The sequence below is a fragment of the Eubalaena glacialis genome, chromosome 13 (assembly GCF_028564815.1).
Source record: "Eubalaena glacialis isolate mEubGla1 chromosome 13, mEubGla1.1.hap2.+ XY, whole genome shotgun sequence".
Classification (NCBI taxonomy): domain Eukaryota; kingdom Metazoa; phylum Chordata; class Mammalia; order Artiodactyla; family Balaenidae; genus Eubalaena; species Eubalaena glacialis.
The window spans coordinates 1,034,126-1,052,612 of NC_083728.1; the positions used below are offsets into that span (position 1 = coordinate 1,034,126).

At 59.1% G+C, this 18,487-nt stretch overlaps 2 protein-coding genes across 2 annotated transcripts; one reads left to right on the plus strand and one right to left on the minus strand.

Moving 5' to 3' along the window:
* Positions 1-97: 97 nt before the first annotated feature.
* On the plus strand, positions 98-16,023 carry HELZ2 (helicase with zinc finger 2). Its single transcript, XM_061208874.1, is given in 31 exon segments — positions 98-219; positions 3,311-3,448; positions 3,498-3,553; positions 3,686-3,851; positions 3,933-4,072; positions 4,149-4,279; positions 7,014-7,110; positions 8,241-8,425; positions 8,427-8,466; positions 8,469-8,735; positions 8,738-8,758; positions 8,761-8,882; positions 8,948-9,072; positions 9,074-9,289; positions 9,468-9,651; positions 9,720-9,818; positions 10,183-10,486; positions 10,489-10,587; positions 10,590-10,681; positions 10,724-11,184; positions 11,186-11,395; positions 12,404-12,780; positions 12,783-13,186; positions 13,485-13,560; positions 13,644-13,817; positions 14,364-14,501; positions 14,548-14,708; positions 15,012-15,194; positions 15,500-15,667; positions 15,785-15,838; positions 15,985-16,023. Coding segments are annotated over 31 exon segments (5,049 nt in total).
* An 816-nt stretch (positions 16,024-16,839) lies between these two features.
* FNDC11 (fibronectin type III domain containing 11) lies at positions 16,840-17,811 on the minus strand. Its single transcript, XM_061210099.1, has one exon. The coding sequence runs from the start codon at positions 17,809-17,811 to the stop codon at positions 16,840-16,842; it is 972 nt and encodes a 323-aa protein (XP_061066082.1).
* Between the last annotated feature and the right edge of the window lie 676 nt (positions 17,812-18,487).

Below are 18,487 nucleotides of genomic sequence, written 5' to 3' on the forward strand. Positions count from 1 at the left end.
AGCACTCCTTGTGGGCAGAGTGGCACAGGAACCCAAGGGGGCAGGGGCCATCTGTTCGCAGCAGGGCTCACCAGACAGGCCCGGGGGGTGGGGCCAGATGCCAGATGTCCTCAAGAGGGACCCCGCCCTCTCCCACGTGGTCTCCATCTCCCAGTGTCCCTCCAGCCCCCACACAGCCCAGCCTGAGGTCCTCCGTCTCGGGGGCACCAGCACCCATACGTGATGACATGTATCCGCCAGCGGGTGCCCATACAACATCGATTCTTGTAAATGGCCACGTGTGCTTGAAAACAAAATGTGTATTTTCTCTTGGCTGGGTGAGTTTCGCATCTATTGGATCAAGTTCTTAACTGTGCTGTTTGGCATTTCATTATTTGTGTTTGTTTTTTGTTCAGCTTGATCCATCGGTTTCTGAGCGAGATGACTTACAATCTCCCTCTTGGTTGGTGCGTTGGTTTGACATCCCTTAAATAAAATACTTTAAAATTTATTATGGGGCTTCCCTGGTGGTGCAGTGGTTGAGAATCTGCCTGCCAATGCAGGGGACATGGGTTCGAGCCCTGGTCTGGGAAGATCCCACATGCCGCGGAGCAACTAAGCCCGTGAGCCACAACTACTGAGCCTGCGCGTCTGGAGCCTGTGCTCTGCAACAAGAGAGGCCGCGATAGTCAGAGGCCCGCGCACCGTGATGAAGAGTGGCCCCCGCTTGCCGCAACTAGAGAAAGCCCTTGCACAGAAACGAAGACCCAACACAGCCAAAAATTAAAAAATAAATAAATTAATTAAAAAAAATTTATTATGTATTTATTATTTTTATTTATTTATTTATCTATTTTAGGTTCCCAGCAAAGTTGGGTGGAAAATACAGAGATTTCCCATCCCCCATCCCCCATCCCCCATCCCCCTCCAGCTGGCGCAGCGTCCTCAACAACCCACAACAGTGGGATATTTGTTAAAGCCAATGAGCCTACGTGGATACGTCATCATCACCCAGAGTCCGAAATTACATCAGGGCCCACTCTTGGTGGTGTACGTTCTACGGGTTTGGACAAATGTATGATGACGTGTATCCACCTTTACAGTATCATACAGAGTAGTTTCACTGCCCTAAACATCCTGCTCTGCCCCCAACCCCTCCCCCCAACCCCTGGCAACCCCTGATCTTTCTACTGTCTCCATAGTTTTGTCTTTTCTAGAATGTCATAGAGTTGGAATCATGCAGTCTGTAGCCTTTTCAGATTGGTTTCTTTCACTTAGTAAAATGCATTTAAGGTTCCTCCACATCTTTTCACAGCTTGATACCTCATTTCAATTAGTGCTGAATAATATTCCACTGTCTGAATGGACCACAGTTTATTTATCCGTCACCTGCTGAAGGGCATCCTGGTTGTTTCTGAGTTTGGGCAACTATGAATACAGCTGCTATAAACATCTGTGTGCAGGTTTTTGTGTGGACGTGAGTTTTCAACTTCTTTGGGTAAGTAACATGGAGCATGATTGCTAAATCCTATGATAAGAGTATATTTAGTTTTGTGAGAAACCACTAAGAAACCACCTAAGTGACTGCAACGTTTTGCGTTTCCACCAGCAACGAATGAGAGTTCCTGTTGCTCCACATCCTCACCAGCGTCTGGTGTTGTCAGTGCTCTGGATTTTGGCCATTCTAATAGGTGTGTCATGGTATCTCATTGCTTAAATTTGCATTTCCCTGATGACATGTGATGGGGACATCTTTTCGTGTGCTTATTTGCCATCTGTATATCTTCTTTGGCGAGGACGTCTGTTAAGGTCTTTTGCCCATTTTTTAAACCATGATTTTCCTTTTCTCATTGTTGAGCTTTAAGAGTTCTTTTGATTCATCTTTTGCTTGTGGATGGATGTCCAGTTGTTCCAACACTATTTGTTGAAGAGACTGTCTCTTCTCCATTGTATTGCATTTGCTCCCTTTGACAAAGATCGCTTGACTATATTTATGGAGATCTACTTCTGGCCTCTCTGCTCTGTTCCGTTGATCTGTTTGTCTGTTCTTTCACCGGTACCCACTGTCTTGATTCCTGTAGCTTTACAGTGAGTCTTGAAGTCGGGTAGTCAGTGCTACAACTTTGTTCTTCTCCTTCAATGTTTTGTTGGCTGTTCTGGGCCTTTTGAGTTTTCTCCACATAAACCTTATATTCGGTTTGTTGACATCCACAAAATGGCTTGCTGGGATTTTGATTGGGATTCCACTAAACCTATAAATCAAATTGGGTCCTTTATATACTTTAAGGTTAGGTTACTAGGTTAATAGTTGATATAGCTTCTTGGTTATTGTTTTTCTAACAGGTGGTAACACGTTTAGTGTTTGTGAAATCACTTTAGAAGATCGTGTTTTCTTAAACATGAATACGATAGACAGACTACAGTAGAACAGAATGGAACATAGTAGAACAGAATAGAATAGAAAGTTCAGAGTGCATCACGTGTTGTAAAAGCAGTACTTTCAGAAGGTATTGCCAATCTTTCTAAGGGTTCTAAGTGGTATCTCGTTGGGTTTTCATGTTCATTTCCCTGGTGACCAGTGACTTGAGCACCTTTCTAATGTGCTTTTTGGTCATTTGTATATTTTTCTATGTGAAGTGTCTGTCCAAATATTTTGTTCATTTTAAGAAAACTGGGCTTTTTTTGGTGGGGGGGGGGGCCACACCACGCGGCATGTGGGATCTTTGTTCCCCGACCAGGGATTGAACCTGCGCCCCCTGCAGTGGAAGCGTGGAGTCTTAACCACTGGACCACCAGGGAAGTCCCAAAATTACTGAGTTTTAAGATTAAAAGAATACAGTTCGTCATCAGATATGTGTATTTTGAATATTTTCTTTCAGTCAATGGCTTGCCTTTTCTTTTTTCTCACTGGCATCTTTTGAAGAGAAGAAATTTTTGATATTTATGAAATCCAGTTTATCAACTTTTTTGTGCTTTTCATATATTTTAAAGAAATATTTGCCTACCCCAAGGCTGTGAAGATTTCTTCTGTTTTCTTCTAAAACCTTTGTGGTTTAGCTTTGACATTCAGATGATCCCTTTTGAGTTAATTTTTGTGCAGGGTGAGACTGGGCCAGAGGCTCATTTTCCCTACATTTTTCCCTCCGTTTATCCATTTGTTTGAGCACCATCAGTTGGGAAGGCTGCCCTTTCCCTGGTTTGGTGCCCTTTTTAAGACCAGTTGACCGCAGGTACAGGGGTGGGTCATCCCAGACCCTCCCGTCCCTCCGTCCAATGCTCTCCTGACACCGGCAGTGGCTCTGTCTGGCGCTCCACATGTTCTGGATCCCAGCAACCCAGCATCTGCCACGAAGACCAATCCCCTCCTACAGCTGCAGGTCCTGGAGGCACCAGATGGGCCGCGCAGCCAGGAGTGGACCTCCCCTGGGCGGTGGCAGGCGGGCTGCACGCTGAGGTTCGAGACCCAGAGGTCAGGAGTGTGGACGCTAACCTCTGGCCTCAGGAGCCTGTGTTTCCAGAGAGGACGTGGGCTCTGGCCTCGAGGCCCTGACTGGAAGCCCGATCTCGGTGGACGGTGCGTGCTGGCCTTGGTCTTGAGTCCCCGTGGTTGGGGACGGGGCGGGGGAGGGCCAGGTCAGCCGGGGCTGCAGCCCCTCCAGATCAGCTGACCCCGGACAGGAGAGCCCCCGCTTTGCTGCCCGTGCAGACTGTCCTCCGGGCTTGGGAAGCGCCCCGCCCACCCCACCTTCCTCAGTCCTGATGAGGCCCCTCCCTCGGGTCATCCGCAAGAGTGGGGGAGTGGGCCACCAAGGGACAGGCGAGGAGCTGACCAGCCCACAAGGTGCTGCCTCAGAGGAGCGGTCAGGCCTCAGGTGAGGGAGGGGTCTGATCTGGGCAGCGGCAGCGTGGGGGGCCCCCCACGGCTCCTCCCCCGGGGAGAGCATCTTCCCCAGGGTCACCCTCTGCCCGGGGGCTGGTCTGGGGCTCCAGGCAAGGTTCAGGGTGGAGGTGAGAACCCGCCGCGAAGAGGCGTCGTGGAGTCAGGACAGAGAGCACGTGGCTGGGGTGAGCCGCGGTGCCGACCCTTCCTGGGGTGAGACCTCGTGGTCGGATCCCCCACCCCATCCCCATCTGCAGTGGGATGGGGCCCTCTCCCCGTGACCCCACAGGGAAGGACGATTCTAAGAGGTCCTCACGGCTGCGCCCCTCCCCACAGGCTAAGCTGGGACCCTCCTGGGATGCTGAGGAGATCTGGGACCCTCCCACCCACAGACACAACAACCTGCTTGCCCAGGGCCAGGTGTGACCTTCCCACCAGCTGGGAGGGTCCCTGGGTGTGACCTTGGAAGGGTCCTTGATGGCCCTTAAAAGCTCTGCTGGGGTGGGTGTAACCAGAGGCTGCTGGGACCACCAGCTGAGGACCAGACCCCCCTGTCACAGGTAAAAAGGCCTGGGCTCCAGGCTGGGCCTCCCCACCCACGGTGATACTGGGGAGGCTATCGGGGGCTTTTCCAGGGGTTTCAGGCTATGGCGAGGAAGAGCTTTACCCACTTGGAAATAGGCTGGGTGAGGAAGTCCGGCTTTACCGGAGTGTTAGCAGATGCTTTGTTTACTTTTTAATTTAACGTAATTTCAAATGTACACAGAAGTTGCAAAAACTGTGCAAAGAACTATATGCTCTATCTAGATTCACCAGTTGCTTCCATTTTGTCCCATGTGGTTTGTCACATGCATAAACTTTTATTTCTGAACCGTTTGAGAGTAAGTTGCAGATGCCATGCCCTTGACCCCACACACTTCATTATTAAACCAGGGAGTTCAGCATTGTTGCAGTGATTATACCTTTGCCCAGCCCACACTCAGATGGTAACTGTCTAATAATTTCACAGATGGGTACACAGGTCTTCCTGACCGACATCCCCTCTGGAGCCCGAGGTACAGTCAGGTCTGTACCTCCCCATCTCTCCACTCTGGGCCTCAGTCTTTGTCATTCACGACCTGGACATCCTGAGAGGCGTTTGCAGCGTCTGTGTGATGCTTCCTCGTGATTGGTTGAGGGCTGCATTTTTGAGGCTGTGTCCCCCGCGGTGCGTCATGCCTGGGGCTCATGAAGTCAGGCTGTCCTGTCTCTGGGGTCCTGTCTCTGGGGACACTGATGGCTTCTGTACCTCTGATGGCTTTCCCTTTGTAATTAGTAGGTAGCTTGGGGAGATAATTTGAGACCACACGGACGTCCTGCTTCACTTACCACTATGATGGCTGCATACACTGTCCTTTCCTAGACCTCTGCATTTATTCCTGAGCAGAGTTTTGAAAGGACGGCTGTGTTCCTAGCAGAGAGGGATGTGGATGAAGGGACCCAGCTGGGAGGCTGCTTAGGATTCTAGACTTGGACGCGGCATCTGGTTCTGGATCAATTTGCTGATGGGTGTAGGGAGAGAGGAGGGGTCCAGGATACCGTGTGTGATGCCTGCTTGATGAGGAGGGGAAGGGGCTGAAGAGGCCAAGGACTTAGCCCCCCAGTACTCTGTTGAATAGAAACAGCGAGTGTGGGCTTTCCTGATGGTGCAGTGATTAAGAATCCGCCTGCCAACGCAGGGGACACGGGTTCGAGCCCTGGTCCGGGAAGATCCTACATGCCGCGGAGCAACTAAGTCCGTGTGCCACAACTACTGAGCCTGTGCTGTAGAGCCCACAAGCCACAACTACCGAAGCCCACGTGCCTAGAGCCCGTGCTCTGCAACAAGAGAAGCCACTGCAATGAGAAGCCCGCGCACCGCAACGAGGAGTAGCCCCCGCTCGCCACAACTAGAGAAAGCTGCGCGCAGCAACGAAGACCCGACACAGCCAAAAATAAATAAATAAATAAATAAATAAATAAATAAATAAATAAATAAATAAAAGAAACGGCGAGTGTGGGCATCCCTCTCTTGTTCCTGATCTTAAAAGGAAAGACTTTTCACTTTTCACCATCGAGTTAAGTGTGGGTTTGTCACATACGGCCTTTGTTATGCTGCGGTACAGCCCTTCTATAAGCCCAGCATTTTAAATGTGCTGTTGAATTCAGTTTGCTAATATCTTGTTGAGAATTCTTGCATCTATATTCATCAGGGGTATTACTGGTCTGTAATTTTCTTTTCCTGTGGTGTCCTTATCTGGCTTTGGTATCAGGATAATGCTGAATTTGGGAGTGTTCTCTCTCCTTCAATTTCCTAGTTCTCGTCTTTGTAATAGTTTTCCTGCCTATTCTTGCGTGTTTATGTTGTGCTTTTCCAAATGAACTTTAAAATCAGCTTATCAGGGACTTCCCTGGTGGTCCTGTGGGTAAGACTCTGAGCTCCCAATGCAGGGGGCCCGGGTTTGATCCCTGGTCAGGGAACTGGATCCCGCATGCATGCCACAACTAAGACCCAGAGCAGCCAGAATAAATAAATAAATAAATACTAAAAAAATAAAAATAAAAAAATAAAATTAGCTTATCTGCCCTCTAATTCGTCTCAGCATTTTTATTGGAATTGCATTAAACTCTTAGATCCATTTAGGAAGGATGGACATCAGCAGTCATGTTACATCTCTTTATCCATCCCACTGTCAGAGGTGTTCTACTGTGGCTCTCGGGAACTTTTTGGTTCTCTTGCATATTTATTGTTAGGCTCATCCTCAGGTCTTCTGTTTCTGCTGTTATTTTTGGAACGTTTTCCTCTAGCTGGATGTTTGTATACGTTGAGGCTCCTGACGTGACAATTCATGGCACTCAGCCAACTTCCTGACTTAATGGAAATCTTCCATTGCTGCCCCTCCCAACAGGACGCCCACATGGGTGGACGTGGATGGGCTTTCTGTGGGAGGGCGGGTGTTGGTATGTCAGTCATCTGTTGCTGTGCAAGACATCACCCCGAAAGATGGTGGCTTAAAACAGTCATAACCACTTCGTCTCACTGCCTATTACCGCACGGTGGGAGTGGTTAACTGGCGGCACAGTCTGGGGGTCTCTGGTGGAGCTGGGAGATGCGTCTGACTCCGGTGTCTCCCAGGAGAGCCAGGAGGAGCACGGGGTCCCTGACACGTCCCCGTATCTGCTGGTTACACGGCCGGCCCTCCCCTTGTCCAGGCAGCTCTACAATCTAGGAGGTGAGGCTGGATGAGGTCACGGCAAGTAATGGTGGGTGATGTCTGGCACAGGCCAGACATCTTTGGTGCATTTTAGGGGGGTAGATATAATCTCAGAGTCTCCCCGGGTTAGAGGGCAGGTCCCCTCCCACCCAGGCTGGCTGGTGCCATTGAGGAAAGGGCCCCTTCCTGGGCGGGGGCCGCCCACCAGCTCTGCTGGGAGCACCTTTCCACATGCTCTGTTTTTCTGGGTTTCTCTCCCCGCAAACCTGCAGCCCTTTTAGCAAACTGCCCAGGGTCACACTCTCCCTGCCCTCCGGGGACCCCGGCGGGGCCTGACTGGAATTCTGCTGAGACCCAGGGGCTCTCCCACCGTGGACCAGCGGAGGGATCGCGGGGCAACCCCAGGGGCAGAGAGACCACTGTGGTCTGGGGGCGGCCCTGGGACCAGGGGAGGGGGCGGTGGAGTGGGGGGCATGAGGTAATTTCCACACTCAGAGGTTTGAGTCACCCAGGGGCACAATCGCTCAGGGGAGAGTCAGCGACCTCCGGACTCTGGTCCTGACCTGGCTCCCGCCGCCCCCGTTTATGGACATCAACCCGGGCTGGGGTCGCACCGCTGGCCTCTCCTGGAGGTGGACTCAAGTTTTCGCTTTGGAGCGGCGGGTTCTCGGACTCAGGGCTGACGCCCCATTTCCTTTTTTTTTTTTTTTTTTAAATTATTAGCACCTTTGATTATTATTTATTTATTTATTTGGCTGTGTTTGGGTCTTCGCTTCCTTGCGAGGGCTTCCTCTAGCTGCGGCAAGCGGGGGCCACTCTTCATCGCGGTGCGCGGGCCTCCCACCATCGTGGCCTCTCCTGTTGCGGAGCACAGGCTCCAGACGCGCAGGCTCAGTAGTTGTGGCGCACGGGCTCAGTTGCTCCGCGGCATGTGGGATCCTCCCAGACCAGGGCTCGAACCCGTGTCCCCTGCATTGGCAGGCAGATTCTCAACCACTGCGCCACCAGGGAAGCCCCCCATTTCCTTTTACAACGTCATCTTTGTGTCGCCGTCAGTTCCCTTGCCCGGGGGAGGGGCGGAGTGCGCCCGAGCCCCGGCCCGGTGTGCATGGTCCCGCTGACCTGGCTCTTCAGTCCTCTTGTCCCAGATTTCTCATCGCAGGTGAACAGCCCAGAGGACCAGCTGGGCCTCAGATTCCACCCCACAGAGCCAGGCCAGCATCAGAGACGGCACTGCCAGGGTCGCAAAACCACCGAGGAGCTACCTCTGGCCGGCCTGTGCGCCCAGGTGGACCTGTGTCCCGGCTGCTTCCGCTGCACCCAGCGGCTTGATGGAAAAGACCTACCTCCTGAGCAGGGTGGAGCACAGCTGCCCCAAGAGATCCCGCTGGCCCGCCTGAAGCCAGCCGCCAGGAGCAGGGTGCGGTGTGAGGCAGACCGCCCGCCCACGATCCCGCGGCTCACGCGGCCAGGTCTGCCGCTCCTACAGCCGGGGCTCGGCTGCCGGCGCCACCCCAACCAGCGCCCCTTTGCCAGGAGCCCCGAGGGGGCGCTGGTCTGGACCTTTGAGCGTGAGCACTGCGGCAGCCGTCTGGGGCTGAAGACCCGGGTGCGGGGCAGCGGGGCCCGGGGTGAGCTGCGCACCTGGCCGAGGCCATCCGCGCCGAGTGGGGGGCCGCTTCCTGCAGCTTTGCTCTCTCTGCTTCCAGCGCTGCCCGCCACGCCTCAGCCCCCTGGGCTCCCGGGGCTGCTGCCCCAGGCACGGAGCCTGCCCCTCTCTCCTTTCCCACGTGAGCACCAGGGCCGCCGGAAGCCGCACGGTGTGGAGGTGTGGCCACGTCTCCCGCACGACCAGCCGCTGGCCTTCTGCAAGTTGGTGGGGCGCGGGTGGCTGTGCGGGCAGGGCGACCACAGCGCCATGGAGGTGGCCGTGTGGGAGGCTGAGGAGCTGAGTCTCCATCACAGGGAGATGCTCACGCCGCGCCCTCACTGGGGATGGGCACACACACCCCCACGGCCAGCCCCCCGGCGTCCAGCTGTACTGCCCCGCCTGCCAGGCCACCTGCGGCTCCCGGAAGGCCTTCAAGAACCACTGTTCCCCCCTGGAGCATACACAGATGCTGGCCTTAGACATGGCTGTGCCCTGGAAGCACCGCAGCCTGCCTGCCGGGCTTTCCATGCTGGAGCTCTGCCCGAGGTGAGGATGGGGCGGCGGGATGCGCCACCTTCAGCTTGAACCAGGGTTCCCCCTGTCCCCTCTGTGTGGCCAGCACCTCCCCAGCCTCTGAGGGGTGGGGAAGGGAGGTCTAGGGAAGCCGCTTGTGCCAAGCGCCGTCTTGCGGAATTTATTCTTGCCCCCCTCCCCCGCCCCCCAGGCCCAACCTCTGTGAGTTCGGGGACATGTGCACCAAGGTGCATTCAGAGCAGGAGCTGCAAGAGTGGACCCAGCGCGCCGGGACCGTGGCGCTGAGGGAGCACACAGCCTGGCGGGAGGGGCTGCTGCCTTACCAGGCCCGGCCGCTGGCCGAATACCAGCAGAGCCGCAGTGAGGTCCTGCTGGTAAGTGGAGGCCAAGAGAGTGCGTGGGGGCAGGGCTGGGGCCAGCCTTCCCTGTGTGGCTGGCTGAGGCCGCTGAAGGCGTATCTATGCACTTCAGCCAGCCCCTGGCGCATCAGGTCCAGGAGAAGCAAACTCAGCACGCCTGGACCTTCACTGTCCACTCCGAGGTGAGGGGTCAGCACAGCCGGGGGTGGGTCAGCTGGGGTCTGGGCTCTGCAGTAGCCTCTCCTGAGGCTGTGATTAGGCTGCCCCGCGGGGTGATTCTGGGGGGTGTCTGGTGCAGAGAAGGAGGGGCCAGGCTGGTCACCCTGAGGGCCCCACGCAGCACCACCACCTCGCTCAGCGTCCACAGGGGCTCAGTGACCCCGTTTTGCAGAGGGAGCCCCGAGGTTCAGAGGTTCAAAGAGGCCAAGGACCCTGCTGGTGTCACAGCCCGGAAGCAGGAGGGGAGGGAGTGGTCTGTGCACCAGCCTGGACCCTGATGGCTGGGACAGGGTCCAGGGGTCACCTCACCATCGTCTTCTCCCCCAGGCACCCCTGCTACACGTGGCCCTGCTCAAGCAGGCGCCGGGAGCAGACTTCTCACTGGCGGCCCCCAGCCTCTCTCCGGGCCGGGTCTTCATGCTGGGGAAGCGCTTCTGCACGTCTGGCTCCCCAGCCCAGTTCCGGGTTGGGGTGCGTGTGCAGAGCTCTTGCTTCGGCACCATCCAGCAATGGGTGGTCTTCCACTTCTGCCCCTGGCCAGTGCTGCTGAGGAAGCTGGAGCTGCAGCTGGGCCAGGCGCACTCCTGGGGGCTCTGGGGGACGCCAGTGCCTGGGCTTCCGGAGGAGCTGGAGCCTGGCATGCTGGCAACTGCCACGTGGGGCCTGGCGTGGAGAGGACGGCCAAGTACAAGGTGCCTGCTCTGGGCCTGGAGCTCTGTCCCGGCGGCCCCGACCCGGGCCCATCTCCGCCGCCAGCTACCGGCAGAGGCTGCACCAGCGTCTCCACGAGGAGGAGGCGGCTCTGCAGCAACTGGTGGCCGAGTGGGTGGGGCCGGCGAGCGGGCCGGGGCCGTGGAGGGCCAGCCAGGCCACGGCTCTGGTCAGCTGACCCGTGACCTCCCCACCAGGCTGAACCTTCGGGCCGGTATCCCTGAAGACGGCGCTGGAGACGCCAGCCCTGGGCATCCTCTTCCCGCCACCAGGAGCGCTGTACGCGCAGGTGCCCATCCCCTCCCTGGTGCCAGACACGGACAAGGGCTTTCTGCTGGGCTGAGCGGTCAGCACAGCCCTCGTGGCCCCTGTGCCTGCGCCTGACCTCAGGGTGCTTGAGGCCCCCGTGGAGAACCGGGCCAGCTCGGAGCAGGCGCCGTGGCTGCTGCCGCCCACCCACTACTGCGCATCCCTGGGGCTGCAGCCCGAGACCAGGCGGATCTTAGAAGTCCAGTTCCAGATGGACCCGCTGGCCTTCCTCCACTGGCACCAGGCCATGGACGCACTGCCCGAGGAGCAGCTGGTGCTGCCCAACCCGCTGGCCTGTGCCCTGCCCTCCGCCCGTTCTACCCGCCCTGCCAGGCAACAGCAGGCAGAAGCTGCCAGTGGCGGTCACCATGGGGACCAGCCCAGGGGGCACGCAGCCCATCGCCCCGCTGCCGATTTGCGGCCCCTTTGGCACGGGCAAGACCTATGCACTGGCCATGGCCTCCCTGGAGGTCGCCCGCCAGCCCCACACCAAGGTGCTCATCTGTACGCACACCGACAGGTGAGCCAGAGCCACTCAGGCATGCCCACCACCTGCTCACCGGGCTGGGCACACGCGGCTGTGATGGCCTCACCCCAAGACAAGAGGGGCACCTGGGGTCCGGGGCTCTGGCTTGTTCCTGGGGTCACTGGAGGCGTGGGCGGCGAGTTCCAGCGCATCAGCGGATGGGGGCTGGGCCGGGCGGGCAGCACAGCCCCTGGGGCCAGTCCCAGTCACTCATCCTCGGGACTCCCCCCGACAGTCGTCAGTGCTGGGCTGAGGACAGGGGACACCTGTGCTTCAGCCCCATTGCCCGGTCTCCACTTGGGCTGTGGGTGCCTCCATAGAGGCCCTGGGCCAGGCAGGATGGTGGGCAGGGGTGTGGCTTGGCCCGCCCATCATTTCCTGGGGCGAGACTTGGGTGTTTTTTGAAGAAACAGATTCTTCACTCTACTGTGAAGTTCCATTTGGCCAAAACCGTCTCAGTTCTCCAACACCGGCAGCTGCTCAGGCTCAGGGTCTCCCCATCTCTGCCCGGGGCTGAGTCCCAGCAGGCCTGGGGGCCCAGGGGCCCAAGCGAGGCAGGGCTCCGGCGTGGCCTCCAGGTGCGCGGGTTCCGGGCGTCTGAGGGGCTGGGGGGCGAGGCCCTGGATGTGCTCCTGCTGAGCCCCCTACCCCTGAGGGGCAGCGCCAGATCCTGCTGCGCCCCCACGGCTCAGGGTCATCCCCAGTCTCCAGCCACCCCAGCTGCCTGGCCCCCACTGTGCCCTTCTCTTCCTCCCTCACCTCCTCCCCCACCACCCAGATGCCCTGCTATTGCCCACTTCTCCTCAGGCTCCGACCTTCCTGTTTCTCTGGGTCTGTCCCCTCTGCTGACATTTGAGCCCCGTGGGGGCCAGTGCAGGGAGGGGTCTGACAGCCTCGCTTGAATTCTGGTGTCCGTTCGAATTCAGGGCTGGACGCACAGTAGGTGCTTTAGCAGACAGCTGCTGAGTCCCTCATGCCCTTCCTTCTCCCTGCCCCCCACAGGGCAGCAGACATCTATATCGCCTAGCATTTCCACAGCCACGCCAGCAGCGGTCACCCCAAGGCCACTCCACTCTGGGTAATGGACACGGGCTGCCCACTGAGCCAGACAGACGCGGCCACGCTGCGCTACTGTTGCCTGACCAAGGACTGCCGGGCCTTCCGCGTGCCGATGTGGGCCGAGCTGGAGCGACACTGCATCGTGGTCGCCACCGCGTCCCAGGCCCGCAAGCTCAGGGTGCCCGCCAGCTTCTTCTCCCACATCCTCATCGACGAGGCCACCCAGACGCTGGAGTGAGAGACGCTCACCCCGCTACGCTGCACCACGCCCGGCATCTGCCTGGTCCTGGCGGGGGACCGCATGCAGGTTGCGCCCAGGCTCTCCCGCGCCACGGGGGCCCCGCGGCAGGACCCACGCTGTTGCACCGCCTGGTCCAGCACTACCAGGAGGGGACGCACACGGCTGCCGAGAGGAGCCACGTCACTGTGCCCGGGAACCACCGCTGCACCGAGGCCATCGTCAGCTTTGTCTCCCGCCACTTCTACGTGGCCGGGGGCAGCCCCATCCACGCCAGTGGCAAGATCCTGCACCACCCCCAGCGCTAACCTCTCACTTTCTGCCACGTGGCGGGCAGTCCGGAGCACGACATGTCTACGACAACTTGGCTGGACACGGCCGAGGTCGTTCAGGTCGTTGAGAAGGTACAGGAGGTCTATGACACCTGGCTCCACTGCTGGGGCCCCCAGGAGCAGAGGGCCATCTGCGCGGTGTCCCACGGTGCTCAGGTAGGCAGTGCCCAGGTGGCCCCCGCTGCCCGGGAGAGCCTCCCTGCCCCACTCCCAGCGGGGAAGCTTGGCGGAGGACAGGGTACCGCCTCCCCGCCCCATGGCCTGGTGGACCTGTGTGCCCCCAGGCTGGGCCTCCTCGGTCTCAGTTTCCCCTTCTGTATAAGGGGCTGAGGTATTCACCTCCCAGGGCATGGGGGCCAGGGTCCCGTTTTTGTCGGGGCTGCTGTCCTTTTGGGGCCCCTCACTGCACACTGAGAGCTCACCCGGGCCTCCTGACCTGGCCGTGTGTCCCCAGGTGAGCATGCTGAGGCAGGAGCTGAGGAAGAGGGACCTGGGCCAGGTCTCTGTGTGCAGCTTGGAGATCCTGCCAGGTGGGTGCTTGGTGCTGGGGAAGTGGGCCCCCTCCTCCTCCCCCTCCCAGCCCAGCCTGACCATGTGACCATCCCCCTCCCAGGGCACCCACCCTTGTGAGTGGTGGTGCTGACCATGGTACACACCCACCGGAGCCTGCTGAACCCGGGGGCACCTGCCCTGGAGTTCTTCACGGACGCTCGCATGCTCAGCACCGTCATGAGCATGCCGGCCCGGGGGGTCCAGGACCGGCATGAGACCTGGTGTCCCTGGGAAGGTTTGGGGTCAGGAAGGGAGTCCTGTTAGGGCTGCTCCTCGGTCTTTGGCCATCCCTGACCACACTGGGTGCCGTCTGTGGGGCTCACTTCATTTTTTTAAAAAAATTTATTTATTTGTTTATTTTTGACTGTGTTGGGTCTTCATTGCGGTGCGCGGGCTTCTCATTGTGGTGGCTTCTCTTGTTGCGGAGCATGGGCTCTAGGCACGTGGGCTTCAGTAGTTGTGACATGCAGGCTCAGTAGCTGTGGCTCACGGGCTCTAGAGTGCAGGCTCAGTAGCTGTGGCACACGGGCTTAGTTGCTCCGCGGCATGTGGGATCTTCCTGGACCAGAGCTCGAACCCGTGTCGCCTGCATTGGCAGGTGGATTCTTAACCACTGCGCCACCAGGGAAGCCCCTTTTTTAAAAAAATACACCAAAAGCCAGTGTCTTTTACTGGAACAGGGTCCTCAGCCCACACTCAAGGAGGCCTCCCTGGAAAAGGCGGCCTTTTCTCTGCCACCACTGCCCTGCCTAACTCAGACCCCCAGCCCTGTGTCCTTCAGGGGCTGGCGCCCTGGGAGGGGATCCAGATGACAAGACCCCTGCGGGGGTGCAGGGCTGTGATGGAGGTGCCCCAGGCGGCTGTCATGTGCTCCACCCAGATTTCTGCAGCCCCCTCACACCCTCAGGCCTGCTCCCAGGTCAGGGCCTTTGGGACAACCTGCCCGGGTGTGCATTTCTTTGCAGGACTGAGGAACTTCACCTGCTCCTCAGGGTGCATTTTTGTCCTGCCTTCTGTGGAAACCTCTGCCCCCGACCCCAGCCCTTCCCGAGGCAGCTCGGACCTTGGAAACCGCTCTCAGTGCAATTCAACTTCCCCATGGCCTCTGTGCAGTGGCGACAGCCCGGTGAGCCCTGCTCCAAAGGGCACTTCTCTTCTAGGGCAGCCACAGAGGCATGGGGAATTCTAGTGTCTCTCGAAAAAGCGCTAGAACAGAGGAGGAGCAGATGCCCCGAGGCAGGGAGCCAGTCCCTCATCAACCTGGAGTCAGGGAGGGCTTCCGGGAGGAAGAGGCGTTGAAGCCCTGAGGGCGCGGCGCAGGAAGCGGGGCTGGACCGCGGTCAGACAGCTGTGAGGTGGGGCCGCGGGCGGAGGGCGGGGCCTCGTCGCAGTGAGGGCCAAGCTTTTAAGTCTCGGGCGCGATTTGAAGCCTGCGGCCGTGTGTACCAGGCAGCGAACGCGTCCAGCTGAGAGAGAGGCCCGCGAGGCACAAAGGCGCGGGCACGATGGGGCGGGGCGGACGCGGACCTGTGCCCCGGCCTCCATGGCCACACCGGGAGGGCGCTTCGGAGCCTCCCACAGCCGGGTACCTGCGGTGGCACCGCCTTACCCGGTGAGGGCGCCAGGCAGGGCCAGGGCAGGGAAGCGCTGACCCCGAAGTCCCCCGGACGGTGTGCCAGGCCCCGGGACGCACGGGCAGCTCCCTTGGCGAGCCCTCACCCCAGCGTGCGGGTCTCTGGACCAGTGTGACCCCGCACAAACCCACATCTCTGGTCCCCTGGCCAGCTCCTGCCCTTCTCCCCTCCCCAGACTTCTGTCTGCCATGCCCCACCCTCTGCTGCTCCGGACATTTCCGTGGAGCAAGCACGATGACTCTGCCCTGGACCCCTGGGAGCCTTGGGACAACTCCACCTGCAGGACATCCAGGAGGAAGCCCCTCAGCCACGCGATGCCACAGATAGCATGACAGTGCGGCTGGACCCTCTGGGTGGCATACAGCAGCACATAGGCGGCTGGAGAGGCCTGGGAGGGGAGCCACAGGCTGAGACCGTACCAGCCCTGCAGAGGACACTGGCCATAGCTGGGGTGGGTGGTGCTGGGCCTTTCTGACCCAGTTAAGGTCCCCCCCTCACCAAACCGCTTCTCAGTGGGGAAGGGGCCCTGTTCCTGACCCCTTGCCCTGGCTACACCTTATCTTCTCAGGGGCCTGCTGTCCTAGTGACCATCACGGTGTGCGTGGTGGTGGACGGAAAGCTGGTTAGCAGTGTACTGAGGGTGGCTCTGGGCCTTTTCCCGTGGACAGTCCTCCTCGGCCGTAGCCAGGGTACACGGTGCTGTCCCTCCTGGACCTGAAGGGCCAAGCTGCTGGAGCAGGTAGACGCCGATGACTGCATCACCTTCAGGAAGTGAGCGAGCTGCTGGCCGAGCTGCGGGGCACGTGACCACACTGGTGGGCAAGGACAGACTCTCTAGGTCGCCCGTCTGGGGCTGGACACCAGGAGCTGGTGGGGAGGGGCGATGGGCTGTAGGGAGGCCCCCCCAAACAGAAGGTATGCATTTGTGTGGATCTGGGGGGGGGTTACCCTACCAGGCTCCCTTGCTAGGACCCTCACCCACCTCACAATGGGGGTGCTTCAGCTTCTTTTGGGGAGAAGATAGTACTTTTGTTTTCATTAAAAAAATAATAATAAAATGTCCTCTTGGCCTTGGGCCCCCTGGCCTCGATGAAGCTGGGGCTGATAGTACTAGGGCCTATCCGTGACTGCCCCCAGCGGGGTCTGGGCAGGACTTGGGGGTACTGCCCTCCCTTGAGGAATCCCAGCATAAGAGTCAGGAAAGATGGCCAGAGATGGCCACCTGTGCCCAGGTGTCACAGCTGGTTATTGTGATGGGGATGGGGGAGATGGACGTGGGAGGGGCTGGGGCTGCCACCTGGCAGGCCTTGGAGCAGCTCTCCTCATTGGTAGTGGCAGCTACATGCCAGGGCTGAGGCTTCTTGCTCCAGGGGTCAGTGTCCTGGAAAGGCCAGCCTGGGGCTCCCCCTAGAAAAGGAAGCAGGAGCTGGGGGGGCCAGGGACTTGTGGGTGGGCTGGGCTGAGTCAGGAAAAACACTCATGTGGCTGCCGCCTCCCTTAAAAAGTAAGTAGGTTTGTTTCTTCAATTGTCTATGTGTGTTTATACTCCTCTTTATTAGTGGAGAAGTACTAGAAAATCATTTCTAGGAAGGTGTGGTCAGGGCCGGGCCTAGCTTGCCCAGCCTACGGGGGGGCGGGCCCTTCAGGGGGCCTAGGCCTGGTCTGCAGGGTGAGGCTGTCCAGCCAGGGCTCGTACACCAGCGTGTAGCCCTCCACCCTCTTGATAGTGAACTTGTAGGAGCGGTTGGGCAGCAGGTTTCGGACGTCAAAGGTGCAGGCGGCCACGGGGATGATGCCACACTGCAGGCACTCCTGCTGTGTCTGTGGGTCCAGCAGCTCGTAGCACAGCTCAAACTGCTCTGGCACGGCCGGCTGGAGGGTGACAAACCAGCGCAGGCTGACCCAGTCCTGGTGGGCCACCGACTCCTTGCGGTCGAACGTGACGGGCATCTTGGTGCTCAGCATGAGCTGGATGTGGGGGATCTTGGTGGCGCCGACGTCAGACACCAGGCGGTGTTTGGTGTGCAGGCGCCCTGGCACCATCGTGGCCAGGAAGCTGTCCGTGACGGCCGCCAGGTCTGCCAGCCGCTGCTGCACGAGCCGCCAGCCCGCCAGGAAGGGCTGAGGGTCCGGTGACTCGAGCAGGGCGTCCAGCTCAGCGCGGCCGTGGTCTAGCTGCCCCAGCAGCTCCCCAAGCAGCTGCAGCTGGATCTTGGTCTGGGCCACGCCCACCTTCTTCATGCGCTGGAACTTCTGCGGGTCGATGAACTGGAACGTGGTGGGCAGCACCCGCGGGTTCTGGTCGCCCAGGGCCAGGTGCTTGGGGAGGAGCTCGAGGTGGTAGGAGCACTTCTTGAGGAGCTCCACGCGGGCGTGGTGGCGCTTGAGCAGCTGGGGGCTCAGGGCCGAGGTCAGGAACTTGCGCAGAGCGTTGCGGCGCTCCGCGTAGGCCCGCCACGTCTCGGGCTCCAGCAGCTGCCGACCCTCGGCCTCCTCCGCCTCCTCCGCCTCCTCCGCCTCCTCCTGGTCCAGGAAGCACTGAGGGCCGTCCAGCTTCATTCCGTCCGGGTCCAGGCCTGTCACCTGCAAGTTCATGGTCTGGGAGCAGCGGGTGGAGGGCAGGGTATGAGCGGGATGGTCAGACTGGCCTCTGCCACCCACCCAGGGGCTCACTCGGGGCAGTGTTTGTGTGGGGGTGACTTCAGGCCCACTGGCCCCCATGCTGGGCCCTCTAGCCTGCTGGGGGGGGAGCGGGGAGGACTTTGTGGGGAGGGCTCGTCTCTCTGGAAAGCGGCTGCTTGGAGGGCCGGGTGAGCAGGCTGCAGATCTAGAAAAAAGCGGACACCGCGGGGCCGACACGACACTCTACTGATGGTCGTTTGTGATGACACAGGGCAGGGCTGGGACGGGGGCTCTGGGCCAGGATGGCCCGTGCGGGAAGCCCAGCCACTGCCGAGCTGTGCAGCCGTGTCTGAAATGGGGTCACGCCGCTCCCTGGAGCTGTTGACAGGATTCAGTGTGATCCTGTCTGAGCAGCACCAGACCCCAGCTGGGGACACCCCTGTCCTGCACACCTTCCACGCCCCACTACAGGCGCAGAGCAGACGACCGGGGCCAAGCCCAGGAGGCAGGGTGGCTGCCGGCCTCAGCTCTGAGAAGTAAGCATGCCAGTTCCTGGTTACCGAGCCCTGCTGTGTCCTGGGGCCTCAGGACCTCCATGAGCTCACTGAGTCCATGAGAAAAGCCTCTGAATGGTTACCCTGCCTCACAG

Excerpts from the sequence above, each read along its gene's own strand:
- FNDC11 (XM_061210099.1), bottom strand. The coding sequence starts at position 17,811 with ATGAACTTGCAGGTGACAGGCCTGGACCCGGACGGAATGAAGCTGGAC.